Here is a 20,749-nt window from a genome sequence, read left to right as displayed (position 1 = left end):
CTGGGATAGATGCATACTAACTCCAGCATTGCTATCGCTAGGTGATGCTTAGAAGCAGGAATAAACAACATCCAGATTGTGCAGTACTTCTGGTGGTGTCAAGAAAGAACAATATAATGGCACCTGAAAGGTGATGAGATGGTATGGCACTGGAGGCAGAGCCCTACACAAAGTGCCAGGAAGGTCCTCCATTAGGAAGCAATTGCCTTAAGCGCTGGGAGGGAAATGAACTGGAAAAGATCAGAGAAAGTAAACAGAGATCTTGGAACAGATTCAACCTATAACAGCCACTCTATATACAATATAAGTTACCTGGATAATTTGGTAGAGGAAGTTAAACATGGACTTTTTTGATGTTATACACTGATTAAATATTTTTAGATCTGTATTTTTTACTTTTACCCTAACTATATATTAAATGTTGATCTAGAGGAAAATGGAGATTTTCACTGCTATTTGAGAGATTGGTATGCATGTTCTGTTCAAAATAATGGATATCTATGTATCCAGGAACTTTAAGACACTTCAACAAATTAAGCTAAAAATAGGAAATGCTTTTCTGATGTTAGTGTCAGAGTGAGACACAATAGAGTGAGTTTTAGATTATCCAGCAACTCCCATTTCCCAGCTCAGCACCAGTCTGGTACAGTGGAGCATTTTATCCCGCTCTATTTTTAGGGAACTGGGAGGTTATTAGGAAATTACCTAAATAAGGAATGTTCTAGTTCTTCCTTCTCACAGCTGCTATTCATATTCCAGGGCTCTAGTTAAACCTCTTGGGACAAAGACTAAGTTACATGGAAACATTTTTGAACAAGAGTTTTCAGAGCCTTGCTGGTCAACAAGGCTACCACCGATCACACCACGTAGCTGCTTCCCACGGATCAATGAGCTATTATCTTGTGGCCTTCTTAAAGCTCATTTAACACCTCAACACACCTCCTAGGAAACCCATATTTATATTAAACAACAGGACACGACAGAGTAATGAACTATTATGAATTACTAATCCATCCTGAACGCCCTCCCATGCAGTCCCGGGGTAAGCTGACATCTCCAGAATTCATCAGCAAAGCCAGCAATGACCTTATCAAGCTGGCTGGCAGGCAAAGCAGAAGCAGGGCTGCCTCTTGCCCACCAGTCACACTCGTAGCTGGGACAGAGAAGTGTCAAAGAGGTCCAAACAGTGAAGAACCCCAGCTGTTAATATCCAAGGTCTCTGCTACGGGATTGGCCTGGTCTCTGTGCCACTGCAGAGAGATCTTCCCAGGAGCTGCCTTGTCTAGGACAGAAGTTGCGCTTCCCTCCCAGTACAGCAGATGCATCGTTTTCTTGCCCAGTTCTCTACTGAGATTTCTAGTCGTGGTTTTTGAATCCACGTTCAGGCTTAGTTATGGCTCTATATCCACTTTCAGCAGCTAGTTCAACACTGGGCAGCTCACCATGCACTATGAGGAAGAAACTGGTGATCACAAGAGGCAGAGCTTTCCAAGGGTACCTATGCAGACTCACTCAGAGGTACAGAAGATGCCTGTTCCTGCAAGCATCCAACTTGGATCCTGTCACAATAATACCTGCTGTTTGCATCTGGACACCAAAGCCCAGGGCAGTTACGTTCTGTGCTCACTAACCACAAAGAACCTCCACCCTCGGGTGGCCACAGTCATCTTCAGTGCCCACTGCCTGGCTTGCAGGTACAGTATAAGTCTTGGCTTTGACCTATTACAGTTTATATCATTTAGGTGGAGATTCTTGGAAGGTTTTGCTACAATCATGACCACAGCAAGCTGGCTGTCCTGCATTCACCACTGCAACGTGAGTTTTCTGAGCCAACTGGGGGGGTGTGGGGAACCATTAGGAAAAGGCTATCCATATTCTATTCATTTCCAAACCCCTCTCAAGTAAGATCTGGTATTCTGCTGCCTCTCCTCCCCACCCCAGATAATCTACTTATTTCAGACATTTCAACAGATGCAGCAAGGCACCAGAAAGGGAGCACGTCAGGAAGGAAGTGTGCAGCCCAAAGCAGATAAGTCATCAAGCACTTCAAGTATTTTGAAGGAAATCAGAAAACTCAGATTTGGCTTCCCAGCAGCCCCAGAGCAGTCGGTTGCAGCCAGAAGAAACTGTTTCGCTGCTAGTTCACAGAAGAGGCAGAGAGTCCAGAAAAGTTCATTCTCTCAGCTCAGATTCAGCTATCAGTTTGTTTATAATTATCAGTTAATTTCCAACCCATATTGTTACACTCCACCAGAAGAACAGCATCACAGAAGAGCCAGAAGAAGAGATGTGGCGTTAATGCTTTTCATTAAACATAGTGATCTGGCAGAAAATCAGAGGAAAGAAAGGAGCATGAAAAGATGATCTCTCCATGCACATGAAAAGCTCAAAGCCAGCTCCTCAATGCAGCAGGATAGCAGCAGGGACGCAGCTGGATTCCTCCCTGCAGGAAGATGTGGCTGATCGTACATCTCCAGCATGGCCAGAAACTGAGATGCAACAGCAGAATGGGACCGTATCTCCACCTGGGAGCCCACTGAGAGACAACTTCTGTTCTGTTCAGTACTCCTCAGTTACAGGCACTATAAGCATAATCTCCCGAGATCACAACACAACGCACAAGCAAAGCACAGCAACCTCCAGAGACCCGAGGGTGCTGTGTGTCAACGTCCCAGGGGAAGTACAGCATCAATTCTCCAAAGCCTTCATTAAGCATGGGGTCAGGAATCCAGCCTGAAGGACAGCCTGAAGGCCTCTCTGCAATGCAGCATTTTCCCCTTCAGAGCCAAGCACTAGCAAACTGCAGAAAACCCACAAGCACTGCACGTTTTTTCTGTTCCATTAAATCAGCTGCTTTTGCAAAATAAAATCTTTAAAAAAACCCAAGAGTGTGGTCATTCATTCGTCACTGCTGTCTGGTAAACTACCTCCTTGTCTTGCCCTTGCAGCTACGTGGGCTTCAGGCCAAGTCCCAGTCAAATGCAAAAGCCCAGAGGGTAAACCAGTACCCATCATGAGCCCACTCCCAAATACACTGGGAAAGCAGAAGAGTGGGATTCTTATGCAGTGCTCTAAAGCACATCATTTGATCTGCCGCTACAGGCGCCCACACCCCACCTCCCCCCACCCCTCTCGGCCGGTGCCCTCAGGACCCCCCTTTGGAAGGGGAGCTGATACGAACCTGTCTGTACAGGCAGCCGCCTCCAGCAGAAGGCAGGGGACCTCAACAGCCGGCACTGCAGGGATTCCCCATCTGCTCTCCAGAAACATGCCACGTGTATAGGAAGAGTGGCAAGAGAGCGAAACTGAAGCCACCAGAGCCATTACGCTTCAGTAACAACCAAACTGGCTCGTATTTGAGAGAGCTGACTTACTCCCGCTATGAAACAACAGCAGAGGAGGTAAGATATCGAGAAGGATACGGTTCTCAGCACTGGTGCTACAGTAACACCATCAGTTTGCTGACAGTGGATCATGATACAGGCTGGTGGAAATGAAAGCATTAACAGTACATGTCACACTTAAAAACGTAATTAAGGGCTTTTTAAAAATTTCACTCCAGGCAAATGAATTTGCCTTTGCTTCCAGCTTTCCAGAGACATTATCTGGAATTACCATCTCAGCAACTCCTCCATCCCCAAGCTTGCCAGCTAGGGTTTTACACTCACTACTAGCGAGCACATTTTGTTTTCTGTTCTGGAGAAGGGCGAAGTATTAAACTGAGAAAAACAAAATCTCACCACATTCAACAAGCCATAACATCTTCCTAGTACAATTGTTTATACCCACTTGAGAAGCGTTTCCAGTAAACACAAGGAAGCAGGACTCCCTGTGCACGGAACGCAGAAAGCAGCAGTGAGCTTATGGCCGGCGCCTTCGGCCGGGTGGCAGGGGTGCGACAGCTTTCTCGCTGCGCCAGGCCACGCGTCCGCAGGCAGGAACAGCGCCTCAAGCCTGTGTGCATGAGCTGGCTTTAATCTGTCCATCTCGAGCACCGACGGTGTCGCAGTTGTGGTACAGGGTTTCAGCCACAGATGCTTTACCCGCAGACTGACACAAGGTGACTGTCACCAGAGCTGCCACCGTGCCCCTACCCGCCGCTCAAAAGGAAACGCTACCACCTACCAGCGTCAGCATTACCAGAGAACTGCAGGCTGCCCTGGTTAATCGTACAGTTTTGCACATTTGCACCTAGTCAGTTAAAAAGGAGAACTGGCTCCACACAAGTGTTATCAAAACCCAAACCAACTCTCTGCAGTCTTCAGAGCCGCTCGTTAAAACAAAGCCACACAGACAAAAAACACCTTTAAAACCTGCGTTTCAAACTGGCATTTCTTTACTGTATATCCACCCACACCTGACAAGTCCAACTTCACAGTAACAGAGCTTTGCTGCAAGTTCCACTCATAAAACATGTCCACATGCCCACATTCACCTTAAACTCTCGCACAAATGCTGAAATTTAAAATTTTGCTGATGCCAAGTGAAGAAGCTTTTGAATGCCACGTATATTTGACCTTATTTTCAGGCTAATGCTCACTTACGAAAATGGAAACGCCATGCTAAGTGTTATTATCTTACAAAAATAAATGGAAAGCTATGGGAAACAGACATTCCAGTTCATGGAAGACATTTTCATTGAAGTGTAACCTTACAGCTCCCCAAAGCTTAGGGAAGAAAAAAATTTAATTCCTCAAATTAAAATTTTACATTTAAAATCATATTAATCTACAAGATAGGCAGCTGGTCCCAATGTTCAAAACCTTCACTAATCATCACAGCTTAGTCATGAACACAGAGGAACAGTCAACCTTGCTGAATCCAAACTGGCGTACCATTTTATTCACATTCCTGAAATCCTAGCTTTCAGGCAGAACTTATTCAGGAGAAACAATCCTCTTTCATTTCACAAGTAGATGCCTATACCGCACTGAGACAGTAAACAGATTGATGTGTCTTTCACATTCAGGTTTAACTGAGTAAAATAGGTAGAAAAGAATACATGATAAACATAAGCAGTATCTCAAAACTCACACTATGCAAACCCGAGTCATTGAAGTCCCCTGAGCCACAGTGATTGTTACAGAATGCTGCTGCAATAAGCAATTCCCATTAATGAAGAGCAATATTTCTAAGTCACTGTGAAATAAACTGAAAGGCATTATTAATTTGTCTTTCCAGTGCTGCCTTGCATCAGAATCAAGACAGTGATACCATCACCCTCTAGCACTAAAACGTGTTTCCAACAATTCAAATACACTCAGAGTAATTAAAGAACACAATGTGCTGAAACCTTCAGTACTTCAATAATAGCACTTTTTACTAACAGGTTGAGGCAGAAACATCAGCTATTTTTGAATTTAAGTTCCAAGACAGTACCTACATAAGAAACATGTAAAACAGTGGCCCAGTCCTGGTTCAATAGAAAAAAACGCCTGTTGGCTTCAAAGGAGCAGAACTGAGCCTAGAAAGGTTGCATAAAGCACATCCTTCAGTCCTACAAAATTCGTATGAACTAACCTTGCTGAAATATTTCTGAAAGAGCAAGGAAAACAGTCTTTGAACACATAAATGATAGGCTTAAAGAGGAAAGGCATCATTTACCTGCTGCGGAGATGGAAGGAGGAGTGAAGGGCCATACTGAAAGCGAGGGAGATGTCAGTTAAATATCAGAAACAATTAAGAGCCAGGTCTGTTAATTGGAAGAGATCGCCCAGGGAGGCAGCGGATCCCCAGTACTCGAATTGTTAAGAGTGCATTGGGTAAAGCATTTGCCAGAAAGGCACAGGTGCCTTCCAGCAGCGGACAGGGTAGAGGAGGTCCCCTCCAATCTTCTCATCTACAGTAAAAACTGAAGAGAGCTGCCACACTGGAGAAAGACTGCAGCGTACTGCAGCATGGCATATGGAGACAGTTCCCCACCTGTGTGAGCATTAGACTGAAATGAAGTAACTGAAAATGAAGAGAAGCAGCCTGGTCCAGCAGGTAGGGCACTAAGTTGAGACCTGGAAAGCCGGAGCTCAAGCCGAAGACTGTACGTGAGCGGGCCAGAGCCCGTCACCCCCTGCCCATGCAGTGGATCTCCCCCTTTCAGCCTTTATCTGCTCCAGCTTTCCCGTGCGGGGTGGTCTGAGGGCATGGCAGGGTGAGGGTGAAAGCAGGCAGAGAACTGGACACATATCAGCAAAATAGACATGCTGAAAATACCTCAAGAAGTGTGGTTGCCCATGAACTTTTACAAATTTGGTGACGCATTCGATAGTGTTTTTAGGATAGATTGAGTGCATAGAAGAAAGAGGAGGGTGGCACACCACATTCAGGGCACAATTACTCAAATACAGTTTATTGATGGCTCACAGTTAAAGCATTTTGAAAGCATACGGGATCAATACACCAACTAGCACAGCCCATGAGAGGGGACTCCTGTGAGAGGGGGCCTCTTGCACAGACCACCAAAATCACAGCAGACAAAAAAATGTTTTTCACAATGTCATAAAGGATTTCAGTATAAGAGACATATGGGAGTCTTAAACAGCCAAACAGAAAAAAAATCACTGGAGTTTCTAAGAAATATAGCTGATTGGAAGGGGATTGAGGGTAGGAGCAGTTAGTGCACCCAGAAGCAAGTACTGAGGTTTGGGCCCAGTCAGAAAGATGTGCTGGGCCATAGGATAGGAACTGGGGAACACCTGAAAATTTAGTTCACATTTTGTACAGACAAAGGGCAGACCCAATCAAACAGTTATCTCTAGGGTTTTGAAAGGGTTAATTTCACATAACTGAAGAAAATTTTGCTGAACTAATTGGAAGAGAAAATGTAGAGGAAAAAAACAGGACTGAAAATAGACAGTTCTTTAAAAAGAATTCATTAGCAGGCTGAGAATTCATGTTTCTGCGAGAGGGCTGTTTTAACTAAACCCTTGCTGATCAGTACCTGTATAGGTCAGACTAGATGTTCACAGTAAAATTTTTAAATTGTGATATAAGAAATGTTATTTTTAAGTTATTCAGGAAATAAGGAGAAATTGCGCATTTCTATCAGATGACAGAAAAAGAAGGTATTAAATAACATTTCCTTGGGTTGAACACGTAAGTCAGACCACTCAGCCCATTTGCACCCACGAGCCCTAAAAAGCTTCAGCTTGCCAACACACATCAGGCAGTAAACATTTCAGAAAACTGGAAGAAGGCCAATGTGTTCCTTCTCCAAGGACACGTGCTACACACACAAGCAGGAAAGATAGTTGGGGCGATGTGAATAACTTTGGTAAGGCTTTTGTTGACTTATCACTGGATAACCACTCCAAACAACAAATAAGGATTATACAGCTTCAGTACTGTAAACAGTATGTAGACTAAAAACTGGTGATAGATCTAAAAGAGGTTATTAGAGAATAAACATTGAGCAATCTTAAAACACACCCTCAGAGACCAGTTTCAGCCCCAATGCTGGTCAATATCTCAATCTAGAACCAAATAAAAAACTGTCTATTAAACCTTGCAGGTTAGCCAAGCAATAAATAACAAAGACAGTGCAGTCATGGAGCACAATCTGGACCCCTTGGCAGGCAGGGCCTATTCAAGTAAGGCATGCTGCAGTGCAACTAAATATGAAGTCGTACATCTAGGAACAAGGAATCCAAACAGATGCCAGACTGTATCTGGGACTGCACCAAACTGACGCTGCAAAGGATGCCGAGGTCAGAGCAGATAAGCAACTCAGCAAAAGACTAGGGATGAGTGGGCTAATGCGATTATGGCATGTACAGAAACAGAAACAGGGCAGGAGTCTGGAGGAGATTTTATCTCCATATACTGAAAGTATGTGTGCACTCTGTTGTTTTAAAATGATACTTAAATTCTACAGCACACTTAGAAAATAGAGTGGAAAAACTGTTTTAGACTGGAGAAAATTCTCAGTGAGGGACTTGAAAAGCTTAATCTGTTTAGTTTATCAAAAGGTAGATTCAGAAGCGATGGTTCTCAGTGTGTTCAAGGCAAAAAAGTGGAGGTACTAATGAGCCCTTTAATAGAGAAAGCTTTAGCTATACACTGCTTGAAACTGAAGCTAGATAAATTCAAGGAAGTAATAAAGTATGAATTTTCTTAACAGTACAGGTAATTAACCTTTAGTTTAATAATGGTACAAGCAGTGCAAAGTAAAAGTAGTGAATTTTCAGTGTTACAAATCTTTAAAACTGGATACTGCATAGATGATTTGCTTCAGGTAAATGCAAGTTTCTGGGTCTGGGTGAAACTGCAGAGCTTACTCTAAGAGATTTGACAGGATCATGTTCTAGTTTTTAACTCAACAGCATAATCTATCGCTGCCAGTAACATCGGCATAACTCCTCTTTGCTAAGGTAAGGGTGACAGATTATAAACTATTCTTGTATCTGAAGTGTCAAAAGCATTCAGTAATTAAGGCAAACCAAAGCTCCAGCCTTCCTCAGCCACCCAGACAACTTACTCAGAGATGTGTACGAAGATGTCGGGCCCTCCATCTGCAGGGGTAATGAAGCCATGGCCTTTGGAGCGACAGAAGCATTTACAGACGCCTTTGTAGATGGGACCCTCTGATGCTCTCACGGTTCTGCAAAAGAAAGCACAAAAAGAGCAGATCATTGCTGAGCATGGATGTGACAGCTTCCAGGTGTGTCAGCCAGAGCACACCAAGCAAATGGGCACAATGGTCCAAATACTCACTCCCAGTGAGTATACTCCTCTGTAGCAACTGCTTAATACTCAGTTTCATACACTGCACGTTTTGCCTGTAGCCTTTTTAAGGAAGATAAAGATGATGAAGATGTTTGCTAGCATTATAATCTATCAGTTGCCATCCTGAATCCATCTGCTGTATCACCCTGCCAAATTTTCTTTTAGACGCTATACTAAATGTAAGCATCTTACACCTTTCATGAGTTCAGGAGTACCAGTGTGCACCTAGGTGTTTTATGTGCTTTCATGAATTTAACAGTAAGCATGTGCATGTATCATCAAGAGAATGCAATGCATAGACATGTATAAATGTGTACTCATGTATGTATATACATATACACACACCCCTTCTGCATGCATGTCTATCATTATCCTGCCAGACTAGGATCCAGTGAAGTCAGTATTTCACCTCCAAGTGACTCCAGCAGGCTATGAAGCCTAACTGATGTGCATAACACCAAGACTCAAGACTGATCTCCTCCTCCACTGTCATGGGAGCTGTATTTTAAAACAAGACAGATTTGAAGACGAACCTTTAGGGTGACTTACTGCCATCAAGAAAAACAACTTGCATGAACTATAACATCCTGAAAACTGTGCGATTAAATCCTTTTCCCGTCAAATATGCTGAGGTGAATCTCCAGAGATCCAAACTCACTCAAATACTTTCATTAATGAGGCCAACTGGTTTAGACATCTTACAGGGTTTACACAGAAGAGTTACTAGATCAGAACCTTCTCATGACATGACTATCTAGTAGGTTGCTTCCATGTTGTAAGAGGATTTTGGTGCGATTCTTCAAATCCAGTAAGTGATCATGTTGCCATCTGGTTACATGAATCATAGCAATTGTGACATCACTTTCCCAAATGTTTAAAAGTTTACTGAAGTCTAAATAAAATAATTAAAAAATGTGGTAATGGCTCTGTTCCTTAAGGCAAACTAACACTAAAGAAGTACAGTTGAAAGTGTTAAAGAAAGAAGAAATCTCCATTAAATCACTTCATTTCCAGCCTATAAAGCTGTCAACACATCTGACGCCACAAGTGCCTGTTACACAAAAAAGCACTCACTGCCCTAAATAAGCCACTAAAGCTCAATTGCATCTTTCAAGGAGATAAAGGACTGTGGGGATAAGGCCCCACACTTGCAATGAACCAAAATTAAATAATCCCACCAAATAATAAGCCACTGTCTGTCACATTCACCTTTTCTATACAACTGTGGGGCCAGAGCTCACCTAGAGCTCCTCTTGTTTAAAGAGGACACTAAAAAAAGTTTAAACCTATTTTGATTTTCAGGGCAAACAAATACAGCAAGATTCCTACACTAATTAATGATTAAAGAACTGTGGAAGCCAAATAACAAATTCTTTACTTTTGTAAGAACCAGACTAGCATTAACAGCTGAGAAGAATTACAAAGAGTTCATTATTAACACAGCACTGAGGCAAACTAGCCTGGAATTGCTTTTCAAGGGCAATCCCAATTATCAAGTCAATTATGTTCCTTTTAGCAATCTACTTCCATTACAAAGTTTAGGGCATTTGAAGGCTTTTGGAACTGACAACATACAAATTTTTCTTCTGCTGCTGCTGTTCTTTTTTGCTTCCTTTTGAATACAGAAGTAATAATACAAAGCATCACTGAGATTGATGCTCTTTAAATCTGCATGGATAACTCTTGAAGAAAAGAGCTGGGTAACACTGCAAGAAGCAAAAAGGAAAAAGCATGCCAGCTAGATTCAGTGGCACAAAATAGGCTAGCTGTGGGTTTGAGATCTTACTTCCACAGTGTTTCACTCAGCACTGCCAGACTTCCCTTACACAGAAGTAACTGCAAGACTGTGGCCTAAGTGCAACGGATTGACCACAGCTTCATGTTACACTCTCAGACCCTGATTCAAAGGCCGCTGAGATTAACAAAGAAGCCCACACTGCCTTCTGCAGGTCAGCACCTCACTGGGAGACCCATCATAGGCACTGGGAATTTTCTGCAGTGGCCAATCCTTGCAACACCATCCTCTGCTGCTGCACTGCAGAGGAGTTCCCTTCGGGCAGGGGCCTCCAAGGAGCCGGCACAGCAACATGGGGCCACAGGAAAGCTCAGGGAAAGCCAGCTCTGCTGTAGGATCACTACCTCAAGTAACTACAAATAGCAACAAACCTCATCCCATTTTAGTGAAAACCTCATATAATCTTAGAGAATCAAGGAGACCAGGGTTCATAACCTTGAAACCCAACATATTCTTTTACAGGTCTATTTGAGCAATCTTAAGATGGAGATATGAAAGCTGAACAGGAAAAGGAAACAAGCCCTCTGAAAAGTGACAGGGTCATGAACCATCCCTAAAATGTAACCTGGCTGATGGCAGCATAGGTGTCAGGAGTCAAAGAAATAAAACCTCCAGTGAGGTCTGGTCCACTGCTTCAGGCGCAGCAAGAAGAGAGGTCATGCCAAAAGAGGAGGTGGAGCTGATGAAGAAACACCAACAGGAGCTGGTCCTGAGAGCCACAACCCAGTGTCTGAAGTGAAGCAAAGCTTCAGACAAGAAACTCTGTTTTGAAAAATCTCAGTGTATTTTCCCCTCCCTGTAAAACTCTGGTCTTAAAGAGTGGAAAAGACTTTGAACATCCTTTATGCAGAGCATTGAAAAACTACAGGTGATTTGGACTAAAAGTCTAGTGGCATCAGAATTTATTGGAGAAGAGATAACAGTAAAATACCAAAGCACCTTCCAGATACACCCGCCACCCCCCACCCCGACTCCCTTCACCTTGGAAGGGGCCAATCATTCTGCCCAAAGGCAATCGTTCGGTTGTCGTCTATGAAATGCAGGTTTCCCAGTACTCACGCCGAAAACGTCCTGGTCCGTCGGGTGGGCAGCGGACTGGGGATGAGGTACCCTCTCATGGGCGATGGAGAGCGATCTCTCGCCCTGCGGTTTTCAGGCAGATGGAGAGAACCAGGTGAGGGTGGAGAGGTGGGGGGCTGCTGCGAGGTGGATGAAGTGGGCTCAGAAGACATTCCTGATGCCTGAGAAAAGCCTAGAGAGAGGAAGAGATCTGCACTTAGCCCAAAATGGTAATTGTCATAAAAGCCACAAATTCTTCAGATGATGATTTTGTAAGAATACGACTCACTTCCTGCAGACGTGCATGTGGACGCAGTTGCACCAAAAGCCCCTGCTCAGTGTCAGTGAGTTCATTTGTTTGTTTGTTTGTTTTTTTAAGTTTATTGATTTTTAAATCTCACAGCTTTTGTAAGCTGTACTAGGAAGCTCCACTGAAAACATATTACTCCATGACCAAGTCGTATTTGTTTACTCCTGCCTCACTCACAAGCAATGGCTCCTGAAGCAGAGCTCAGCCTCAACACTAGGTATAAGTGTGCCCCGTGCAGCTCGCAGACAAATGGGGTTTGACCACTGACAGCATAGAGAAATCTCCTGCATCTGCACACAAACATGTTACAAGAAAGAAACACTAGAAGAAGAAATGCTGAAATAAAGGCTGCACTTCCACTGCTGGATGATAGTTTTGCGGTGCAATCGCCGATGCTAACTTCATTGCTGCTGCTCAGCTTTTAGCACAGCTCTGTCAGAGCTTGTAACACCTTCAGCTTGACTGCAAGAAGAAAATCATATGAGTGCTCCTTAATTCACTTCAGACAGAGTCAGACAGTTAATTTACTCTGCTAAGGACAAGAACATGGACAAAGCTGGCAGGCAGTGGCTAACTGCAAGGAGATGACCCCTCCAGCCTGTAAAGATCTGGCAGACGCAGCAGTCCCCTTTGGCACGTTGAGTCTGCTACAATCTTCCAGCAACTAGGAAGCCAATAGTCCATATTTGCATGCAGACCCCCAGCAGCCCAAGTTAGATTTGCTCTTATTCACATCCTACAGCAGAGGAGGGAGAAGGTCCCTTTCTCAGCACACTAACAGCAATACGCGTGTCACAACAAGCAAAACTCATAGAATCCACGGAAAGAGAACTGATAAGAAACAGCAGCCCTTCTACACACTTGTGTGCATGGCTTACAGGTACAGCAGTGACAAAGAGAAATCAATCAGCACTGCTCTGGTATTACTGTCCGCATTGAAAGGGGAGTAAGCTGTACAAAAATAACCAATAACCCGCCACACTCTTACTTAAGAAAATCTAAAAATATCTGGATATCTGGATGAGTTAGCAAAAAGTGTGGTGATCTGGGTCAAGCAAATACCATGAAGGCAAGAAAAGCTGCTTTTAAGACCAATAGTTTCACTGAACTGAAATATCTCATATCCATTATGCACCCTCCTTTTGACACCCACACTCCCCAGCCCATGAATTATGGAGCAGATCCTTCAGATGACATCCGAGAGATGCAGCCTTCTTGTCAATGACAAATTCCCATTATTTCTTCCCGAAACTAAGGACTAAAATTAAAAAGGCCTCTTAAGAATGAAGTCACCAGGGAACAAAGGCTTTTGTGTTTAATTGCTCAGGGTGCTGAGAAGGTAGAAGTGGATAGTCATGTTCCCTCATGTACCAGCTTGAGCTTTCCACACTGTTCTCAAGAGCAACAACTCAGCTGAAAACAAAACCACAGCTTTACGAATGGCATTTCAAATTCGGATGGCGTTCGCCACTAATGAGCTAATGCCCTGCCCAGTGTCATGGCACGGTGTTCAGCTGAGATGGAGATGATAACACCAAAGGGACAGGATTTTCCAAACTTCCTCTTCCTCCAAAGAGACCTGCTGTGCTGGCTGGTACTGAGAAAGTCTCCTCAGATTTTGAAAGACCTCTCCTTTGGGTGCCTTGCTTTCAAGGAATGCATATTTGACATAGTAGGACTATAATAAGTCACAGGAAAAATAAGAGCAAACAATTAAAACCTCATTCTGATAACTCAGCACACATGGTCTGGCCTTTGCACAAGTGAAAACGCAGCTTTCAGAATTGCACGCTTTCTCTCCTAATCTAAATATAAACCAGTTTGTCAGGTGACAAGCAAAATGCAGAGCTATTCACCCATCCACAGCAATACAGTAGAGCCAACAACAAAGTACTGACCGTCCCCTTCCTCAAACAAGGGTAGAGAGGCAGGAGAATTTTCCCTCCTTTCTTTAAAACACAGATGAACCACAAAAATATTTACAAATAAAGAAGGCTAAATGGAGTTAGAAGTGTGCTACCGTACGTTATTGTTCCCATTTATGTTATTTTTGTGCCCTCTGCTCTGTAAACATAAAATAAAACAGTGCTGTAGAACATTCAGTACCATTTCACTGTACAAATACCCTTTTTGTTCTCTGCCCACGGTCAAACTATATGAATGGCCTCAACTCTCATAATTTCTATTACACAAGTCCTAAATTGTGACCAGAGCTCAGTGAGAGCTGCTACACAAATGCATGTAGCTGGAGGCAGCCAGGAGCAGCTACGCTCAACTTCACACCCCTTGCAGCAAGTGAGTACAGCTCAGAAGAGGAGGGGAGACAAACAAGCAGCAGTAGGAAGCCTGTGGCTACACTACAGCTCAGCAACAGTCTATATTGGCATGTATGTTGTACCACTGCATGTGCAAGTGCACTGGCACATCCATTTGCCTCTTAGGCTTCTCCAACAATCATAAAAATTGGACGCAATGAAAAGGACTGGACACTGAATTACCAAGTTTTACCGTGTGCACTGCATACAGTGAGATGACAGCAGCTCCTGCCTCCTGCGAACCTCTGCTCAGCTTGCTCAGTGCCGATCACTTCATCTGAACCTGTTTGAAGACAAAGGTGGAGTTTAGCTATTTCAGTTTGTCCTGGTGTCACCACTGTCTTGACATTGTTCACACAGGGATTAACTCATTTCCATTGGTAGCACTCTTGAAGGAGCAGAAACGCTATCCCCACTTGCACATGCAGCTGGAGGCACTCCGAGGCTGGGCAGTGTCTACGCAGGAAGCCTACAGCAAACACTCAAACCAAAACCCCACACCCCCAGCCCTCCCAGCCTTCCTGTGCGCAAAAGTTTGCCTTCCAAATGCAGTTACTGGCAGTCTTCAAAGGTGCTTTTCAGATGTTATCCTGGGTTCTGAACTGACCCTCTGCAAATCAAGAATCACCCTTGGGATTCCAAGCGCTGCCTACCAGCCCTTCCTCAGCAGCCACGAATACCTTCCCCTCTCTGTGACTAGCTGCACAAACCTACCTTCTTACAACTCTCACGAACCCACCACCTCCCACCCCATTTCCATTAGTTTTCCCCTGTCCCTCCAGTCCAGCCACCACTCTCCACTTCCCTGTGGCAAGGAAGGCACCGCAGGAACCCCAGACCGCGCTAACGGAGCATCCCGCCCCGAGCTTCCCACAAGCATCCCACTTGCTGTGCCTTGTGAAGGCAACCAGTACTTCACAGCAGCAAATCATAGCTACAAAAAACCCAGCAGCGTGAGATTCCAGCTACAACAGAGATGAAGGACAATACAGACAGTACCTCCCTTCTCCCTGAGCCAGCAAAATATTTGCCTTCAGATATTCACAGAATGAATGTAACATGACGCAAGGTGGTGATATTTTCAGACTCTTTAGGAAACTCCAACCATGTGCCACATTACCCTTAAATCTGCCCATATTTCAACATACATCATTTATCTTTCACCAACGTTTTGGTGGGTTTTTTTAGACTGTAGGTATACACCAAACTAAAATATAAATAAAATAAAACACAATAGACTTATTTAACATTTGAAATAAAAAATACTTTTTTTTTTTACCATACTTTTTTTCAGAACAATCGGCCAATGTGCACACAAAGAGACCCCAAAATGTCATCTGTAACAGGTGACCTACAAAGCACAGAGTGCAATACATGCAGGAGAAATTTCTGATATTCTCCATAAAATACTAACCCAAAAAATCTATTTAAGTAATTAAGGTTGGGGGTATGTAAACACCACTGTCATTTCTCTATATATCTATACATTCTTTTTCTATTCTTAAGTCTAGCCCATACCTCTAAAAATACCCTAAAAATAGCAGTTTGGGGGAAGTTATGCATTCTGACCAGCACAACACTACCACGGAAATCTAGTCGCACTTTTAATTAAAGGAAATGCCTGGAAAAAAAGTCAAAACGGGTAGGGTAGGGTGACAGACTCCAGGAAATCTCTGTCTATGAACAGTTTCTTTTTCACACAACAGACATTGCAACACATCCAGCAGGCACAGAGCTCATAGCCAGGAAAAGTTGCTCTGCATGCTTCAGTGCTCCAGCGCAGAGAAAAAGCTCCTTCTAGCCTCCTTAGCCTGGAAATGAGACTCTCTGGAAGAGCTGCTTTCAGAAGGTACCACGACGGTCTATGAACAGGACAGCACTGGCCACACATGCCTGGAAAACCAGACCTTTCTTCAAAGAGAGGGTGAGGTTTCTGTACCCCGAGAGCAGCCGCTTTCGGCTGGGTTTTGCTGGAAGTTAGCTCTTTCATTTCAACCTCTAAAAGGAATGTGGACATCTGAAAAATTGTTTTCTGGGCTTTCCTCAGATTTAGAAACGTCAAGAACTCTTTTTAAGTGACTCACCATTAAATGTCCTGGTTTCCAAATTAATTCTACACAGCTGCATTTCTTTCCTTCTCTAAGGAAGCCATGCAGATAAACCCCTGAGCTTTGCCTGCTCTTCTGCTGACAGCTACAAGCTCTTTTCAGCAAGAGAAAAAACACAGCCCCATGGTACACAGTGAGCACTACAGAGACCCATTCTGCTTCAAAGTGCCCTTTCCCAGCAGTATGTCCTTTGCTCTCATCTACTCAAAGAGTGAAGGCAGCAGGACCTCTACTCCCCGCATTACCTTGCCCTGATGAAGGAGAGGAACTGGGGGTGCTTGGCTCCCAAGGGTGCCCCCAGTTCCTCTAGAGCAGCTCCCAGCTCCCTGGCACCTCTCCAAGGTACACGAGCACCCACTCGCCCTGAGCACCAGGTCACAGCTCTTGCTCCCACCTGCAGTTTCTTTCCAAAGCACTTTCTGGCACTCGGACCCCAGTGTATGCAAGGATCCCAGCGCCGCAGAGCATCACAGCACCCTGCGTCACAGAGTTAAGCACTTACAAAACACACGCAATTACAAAACAGCTGGTTCAGAAAGCTTCCCCTTCCAGCTTAGTTTGCATGACTAACCTTCTGCAATTAATACTGGTATTTCAATTAACACTGAAACTCAGAGGAGTTGCAACATGCATGTGACATGTCAACACAAAGGATTACAGTATAAACATTACGCTCTTAGAGGCTGCAGAGGAGTGCCCACATACTGTAGTGATTTGGCAGTTAATGGAGACCAGGACATTGCCCAACCGTCCCCATGTCCAGTAAAAGCCTAATTATAAGGTAAGCAAAATACAACAAGGAAAATTCCTATTGCTTGTCTGTGCATACAAATTAATTTGGATTAAAACAGGGTTGAGTTTAAGCAGCAACAGCTATTTCCAAGCAGTCTCAGCAGTGAACACCTTTTCCCCAAATGCTTTGGCTGCCCTTCTGCTCCTCTAGTGAGCAGTTTGCTGTGTCTAACAGCAATGCTGCCCGAGCAGCACAGACCAGCCCTGCACAGCGGAGACCACAGAAAGGGGCGGGAGGGGAACTAAGCCACCAGCAGCTTGTATAGTAAATTGATAAAGATGAGGACTTCTTACAGTCCTGTATTTTCCACTGTTCATGTAAGCTGCCAGAGGCACTTAAAAAAATGCATTCAGGTTAAGGAACAGAGTGGATAGTTAGATTAGGTAGATGTTTCAACTGGTTTATAGTTATACTGAAGGATATACGGTGATACCCTGTAGCTCGTTCTATCAAAAATACAGAGGAATCAAGATCCTCTCTCGCTGGAAATCCAGTATTTGCCGTGATTGACACTGCATAAACTTCTTGCTCCCAGTTGCACAGAACAGAGTTAACCAGGGTCCTTCACCTGTAAGCAAACACAGGAGGCCATAACCAGCTGTAGTGTGTCGGCTGCCACAGGTGATAGCGCTCACTAGGATTTGCCTAAAGGGAGAGTATGCACAATAACATGAGCAGGACTATATTTCATCCTAGATCTTGTCAAAAAGTATTTCAGTGGGAGCAGAACACAACAGCACCCAGCGGTAAGGTAACTTCCTCGGGACAATGCTGGGCAGCAGTCACCAAGCTGGGAAGAGCACACAGCTGTCCTGAGACCAGCACACCTCCCCTCACACTCTCACAGCACAAGTCCAAGACTTCAGCCTGCTTACAGAATCTCACTTATCTAACTCTTTTTGTTTAAAGATCAGATTAAGAGAGATGGAAAACTCTCCCCAGCTCATGGCGAGCCTGGACAAGCAATGACAGGTCCCAGGCAAGCATCCTCCTCTGGGCGCAATTCCCAAGCAAGGATGAAGATGATAGTGATAATTAGTTCACGTTAATCAGGTGCAAGTGTTGCTGAGTGACTTAAGTTCTTGTGCACATTTATTATTGGCTAGTGTCATTAAGTATTTAAATGTCTGTCACCTGCAATGCTGTTCACTTTGCTTCGGTTATCCCTAGTACAAACCAAGTCCGCAACAAGGCAGGGACAGCAGGAAGAGTGGGGATTCTCACGAGCACCTGCCATGCCCACACTATCATGGCTGCAGGCACAAGGCCATGAGAACAGTATGAGAAGGGCATGGAAACAGCAAGGGAAAAGTGCTGTAGCAGCAGCTCTGGGAAACCCTGCCTGATCAGCAGGGGGAAAAAGTCTGCGGTGTTGTGAAGAGTGGGCCCATAGCATTGCCAAGGCTAAAGGCTGGAAGGGACTGAGCTGTGCTCTGCACTGGAGCTGCCACCTGCACGGCATTAGCCTGTCCTGTGCACTGAAACCCACTCCCATGGGGCGAGCGCAGGCATCTCCAGCACCAAGATAGTAGAGGTGTAACCTTACCTGAAACGTAAGCCCACAATAAGTCTAAAGATTGTGCGTACAGCTTCATTTCCTTGCCCATGCAAATCTGCAGGTTACAGAGCACCATGCTGGTAGTAAGTCTGGGAGACAGACCTGCGCATCAGCCCCTGCACTGATTGCCTGCACCTGGGCAGGACACAGCAGCCTCTCGCCGTCCAAACACGGCGGGACCAGGTGGGAGCCACCGCAGTAGGGACGAGCTGTTACACCCATCCATGTGCTGCTGGGGCACCTAACGGCCCAGAGCTGAGCCACTCCAAGGCACAGCTGCAGGCAGATTGTGAATCATCACTCCTGGACTAGCAGGATCACCATGCTGAGCCAGCACAAGCCTGGGGTGTGATGCCAGGCGTCTTGCCTTGCTTTCAGTCTGCCAACTGCTTTCCGCATGAACTGCCAGTCTACAAACCCAGCTGTTTCTGTAGCAGCACGGTGACACAATGTCGCAGCACTGTCCAGCTGTTTGCAAAATCACTGCCAGCAACACCCGCACTACCAGAGCTGGGAGCAGAAGCACATATGCCAACTCCCAAAGCCCTGCTCCAAGTGCTCCTTCCCTGGAGCCAAGTACACAACACGTCACCTCCAGTAGCAAGTGTTGCTTTCCCCAGATATAAGTTAGTCTTCACATGTCCCAGATGGGCTGCAGTAAAGGGACAGGGACAAAAGGCCTTTTGCAGTGAAATGGAGGAACACGAGGATGACTTTACTCAGTCTGATGTTGATAGCCAGGTGCGGTTGCCTTGGTCAGAGTTAAGTATAAGGCAAGTACACAGTGGTGCTTACCCTCAACATCTTTCCAGCATCCTGGATGTACAGTTTAAATAAATGCCAAACTAAAGGTTGCACAGTGGCACTGAATAACCTATGAGGTTTTTTCACGGCCTTCCTAAGTTCATACCATCTTTTAGCATCCACAGTATCCTGTGGCAAGGAGTCCCACAGCTTAACTGCCAAGTGAAAAAAAACACCTCCTTTTAGTGGACAGTGAGGAGTAACCCTTTTTACAGAGAAATTAAGAAAGGACAGTGAGAGCAAAAGACAGAGCATAGCAAATGAGGTAAGAAAAGGAAAGGGAAGGGCATGATATGCAGGGGACCAAATGGGAAAGAAGCATTACCTCAGAGTAGCACACAGGGAAGGGTGCAGGCTTATTCGCAAATCAAACCTTAAATTTTCCACCAGAAGTGACATAAATGGGATAGGGATAGAGAGCAAGAGGAGCTACAAGCTTCTTTCTGGTGTTCCCCCTCCCCACTTCTAAATTTCTAAGCACAAAAGAAAAACCTTATGCCTTTTTAAAAACACATTTTAGTATTTCTAAATCACTGCCCTGATTTGTCACTTGAATGGCTGCCATTACTCTTTCTTAGACAATAAGCGTCACTAGCATCAAATATTTCTAGAGAGTTAGCTTGCCAACAAGTTAGCTGGTTTTGGCCAGAAACCAGATACTATCTATTCAATGTTTTATGGTCTCCAGCACAGAACCATTGTACTGATCACTCCAGACTCCTGCTCCCTTCATCACGCCTCCATTAGCAAAGGCTGGTAACTCCGTTCTTGGATAGCAGAGGCAAGATTTAATACACTTCATCCTATTCTTGCTAAACACACTTAATCACAGTAAGCTTACTTATCTCCCAGATGAAGGACAATATATGGCTGAACAGGGAATGAGCTGTCCCTTCCAGTGCTTGCTCTCAAGCTCCGCAACTCAGCTCTTCCTTCAGTGCTTCTGCAAGTCTGAAGCTCTTCCTCTGCAATTACTTCCATGCTGGCACATCGCATGTGAATTTATTCCAGGATTTATTTCATTTTTGGCAGAAAATATTTATACAAAACATGAGAAATATCACACGTGTCTTGTGTCTAAGCATCTTAAGGCTCATCTGCAAGGCAAATGTGTTTATACAGTGTCATACTATTATAAAGAATAGTTATACATATGTAAATCCCTAGGCACTTGTGAAAAGTTCTCCCTTTTTCAGCCTCCCCTCACATCACAAAACTTCAGCCACGATTATGGGTAAGTTTGTTCATGTGCAATTTTGAGCCTTTTAAGGCTACGAAAATCCCCTGAA

The 20,749-nt window shown here is 44.5% G+C and overlaps 1 protein-coding gene across 3 annotated transcripts in view; it reads right to left on the bottom strand.

Annotated features, from left to right (window-relative positions):
* The window catches only part of CARHSP1 (calcium regulated heat stable protein 1), a 38,155-nt gene that overhangs the window by 6,226 nt on the left and 11,180 nt on the right, over positions 1-20,749 (bottom strand). Inside the window, exons 2-4 of one of the 3 annotated variants that reach the window (XM_030002433.1) lie at positions 14,381-14,480; positions 11,573-11,765; positions 8,471-8,593 (exon numbers count right to left, since the gene is read on the bottom strand). In XM_030002433.1, coding sequence (XP_029858293.1) covers positions 8,471-8,593; positions 11,573-11,745 — 296 coding nt within the window. In that variant the 5' untranslated portion in view covers positions 11,746-11,765; positions 14,381-14,480. The remainder of the gene's footprint in view (positions 1-8,470; positions 8,594-11,572; positions 11,766-14,380; positions 14,481-20,749) is intronic. The other 2 variants (XM_030002434.1, XM_030002435.1) reach the window with 2 other exon arrangements.

The sequence above is a fragment of the Aquila chrysaetos genome, chromosome 25 (genome assembly GCF_900496995.4).
Source record: "Aquila chrysaetos chrysaetos chromosome 25, bAquChr1.4, whole genome shotgun sequence".
NCBI classification, from domain to species: domain Eukaryota; kingdom Metazoa; phylum Chordata; class Aves; order Accipitriformes; family Accipitridae; genus Aquila; species Aquila chrysaetos.
This window is presented reverse-complemented; position numbering and strand designations above follow the sequence as displayed.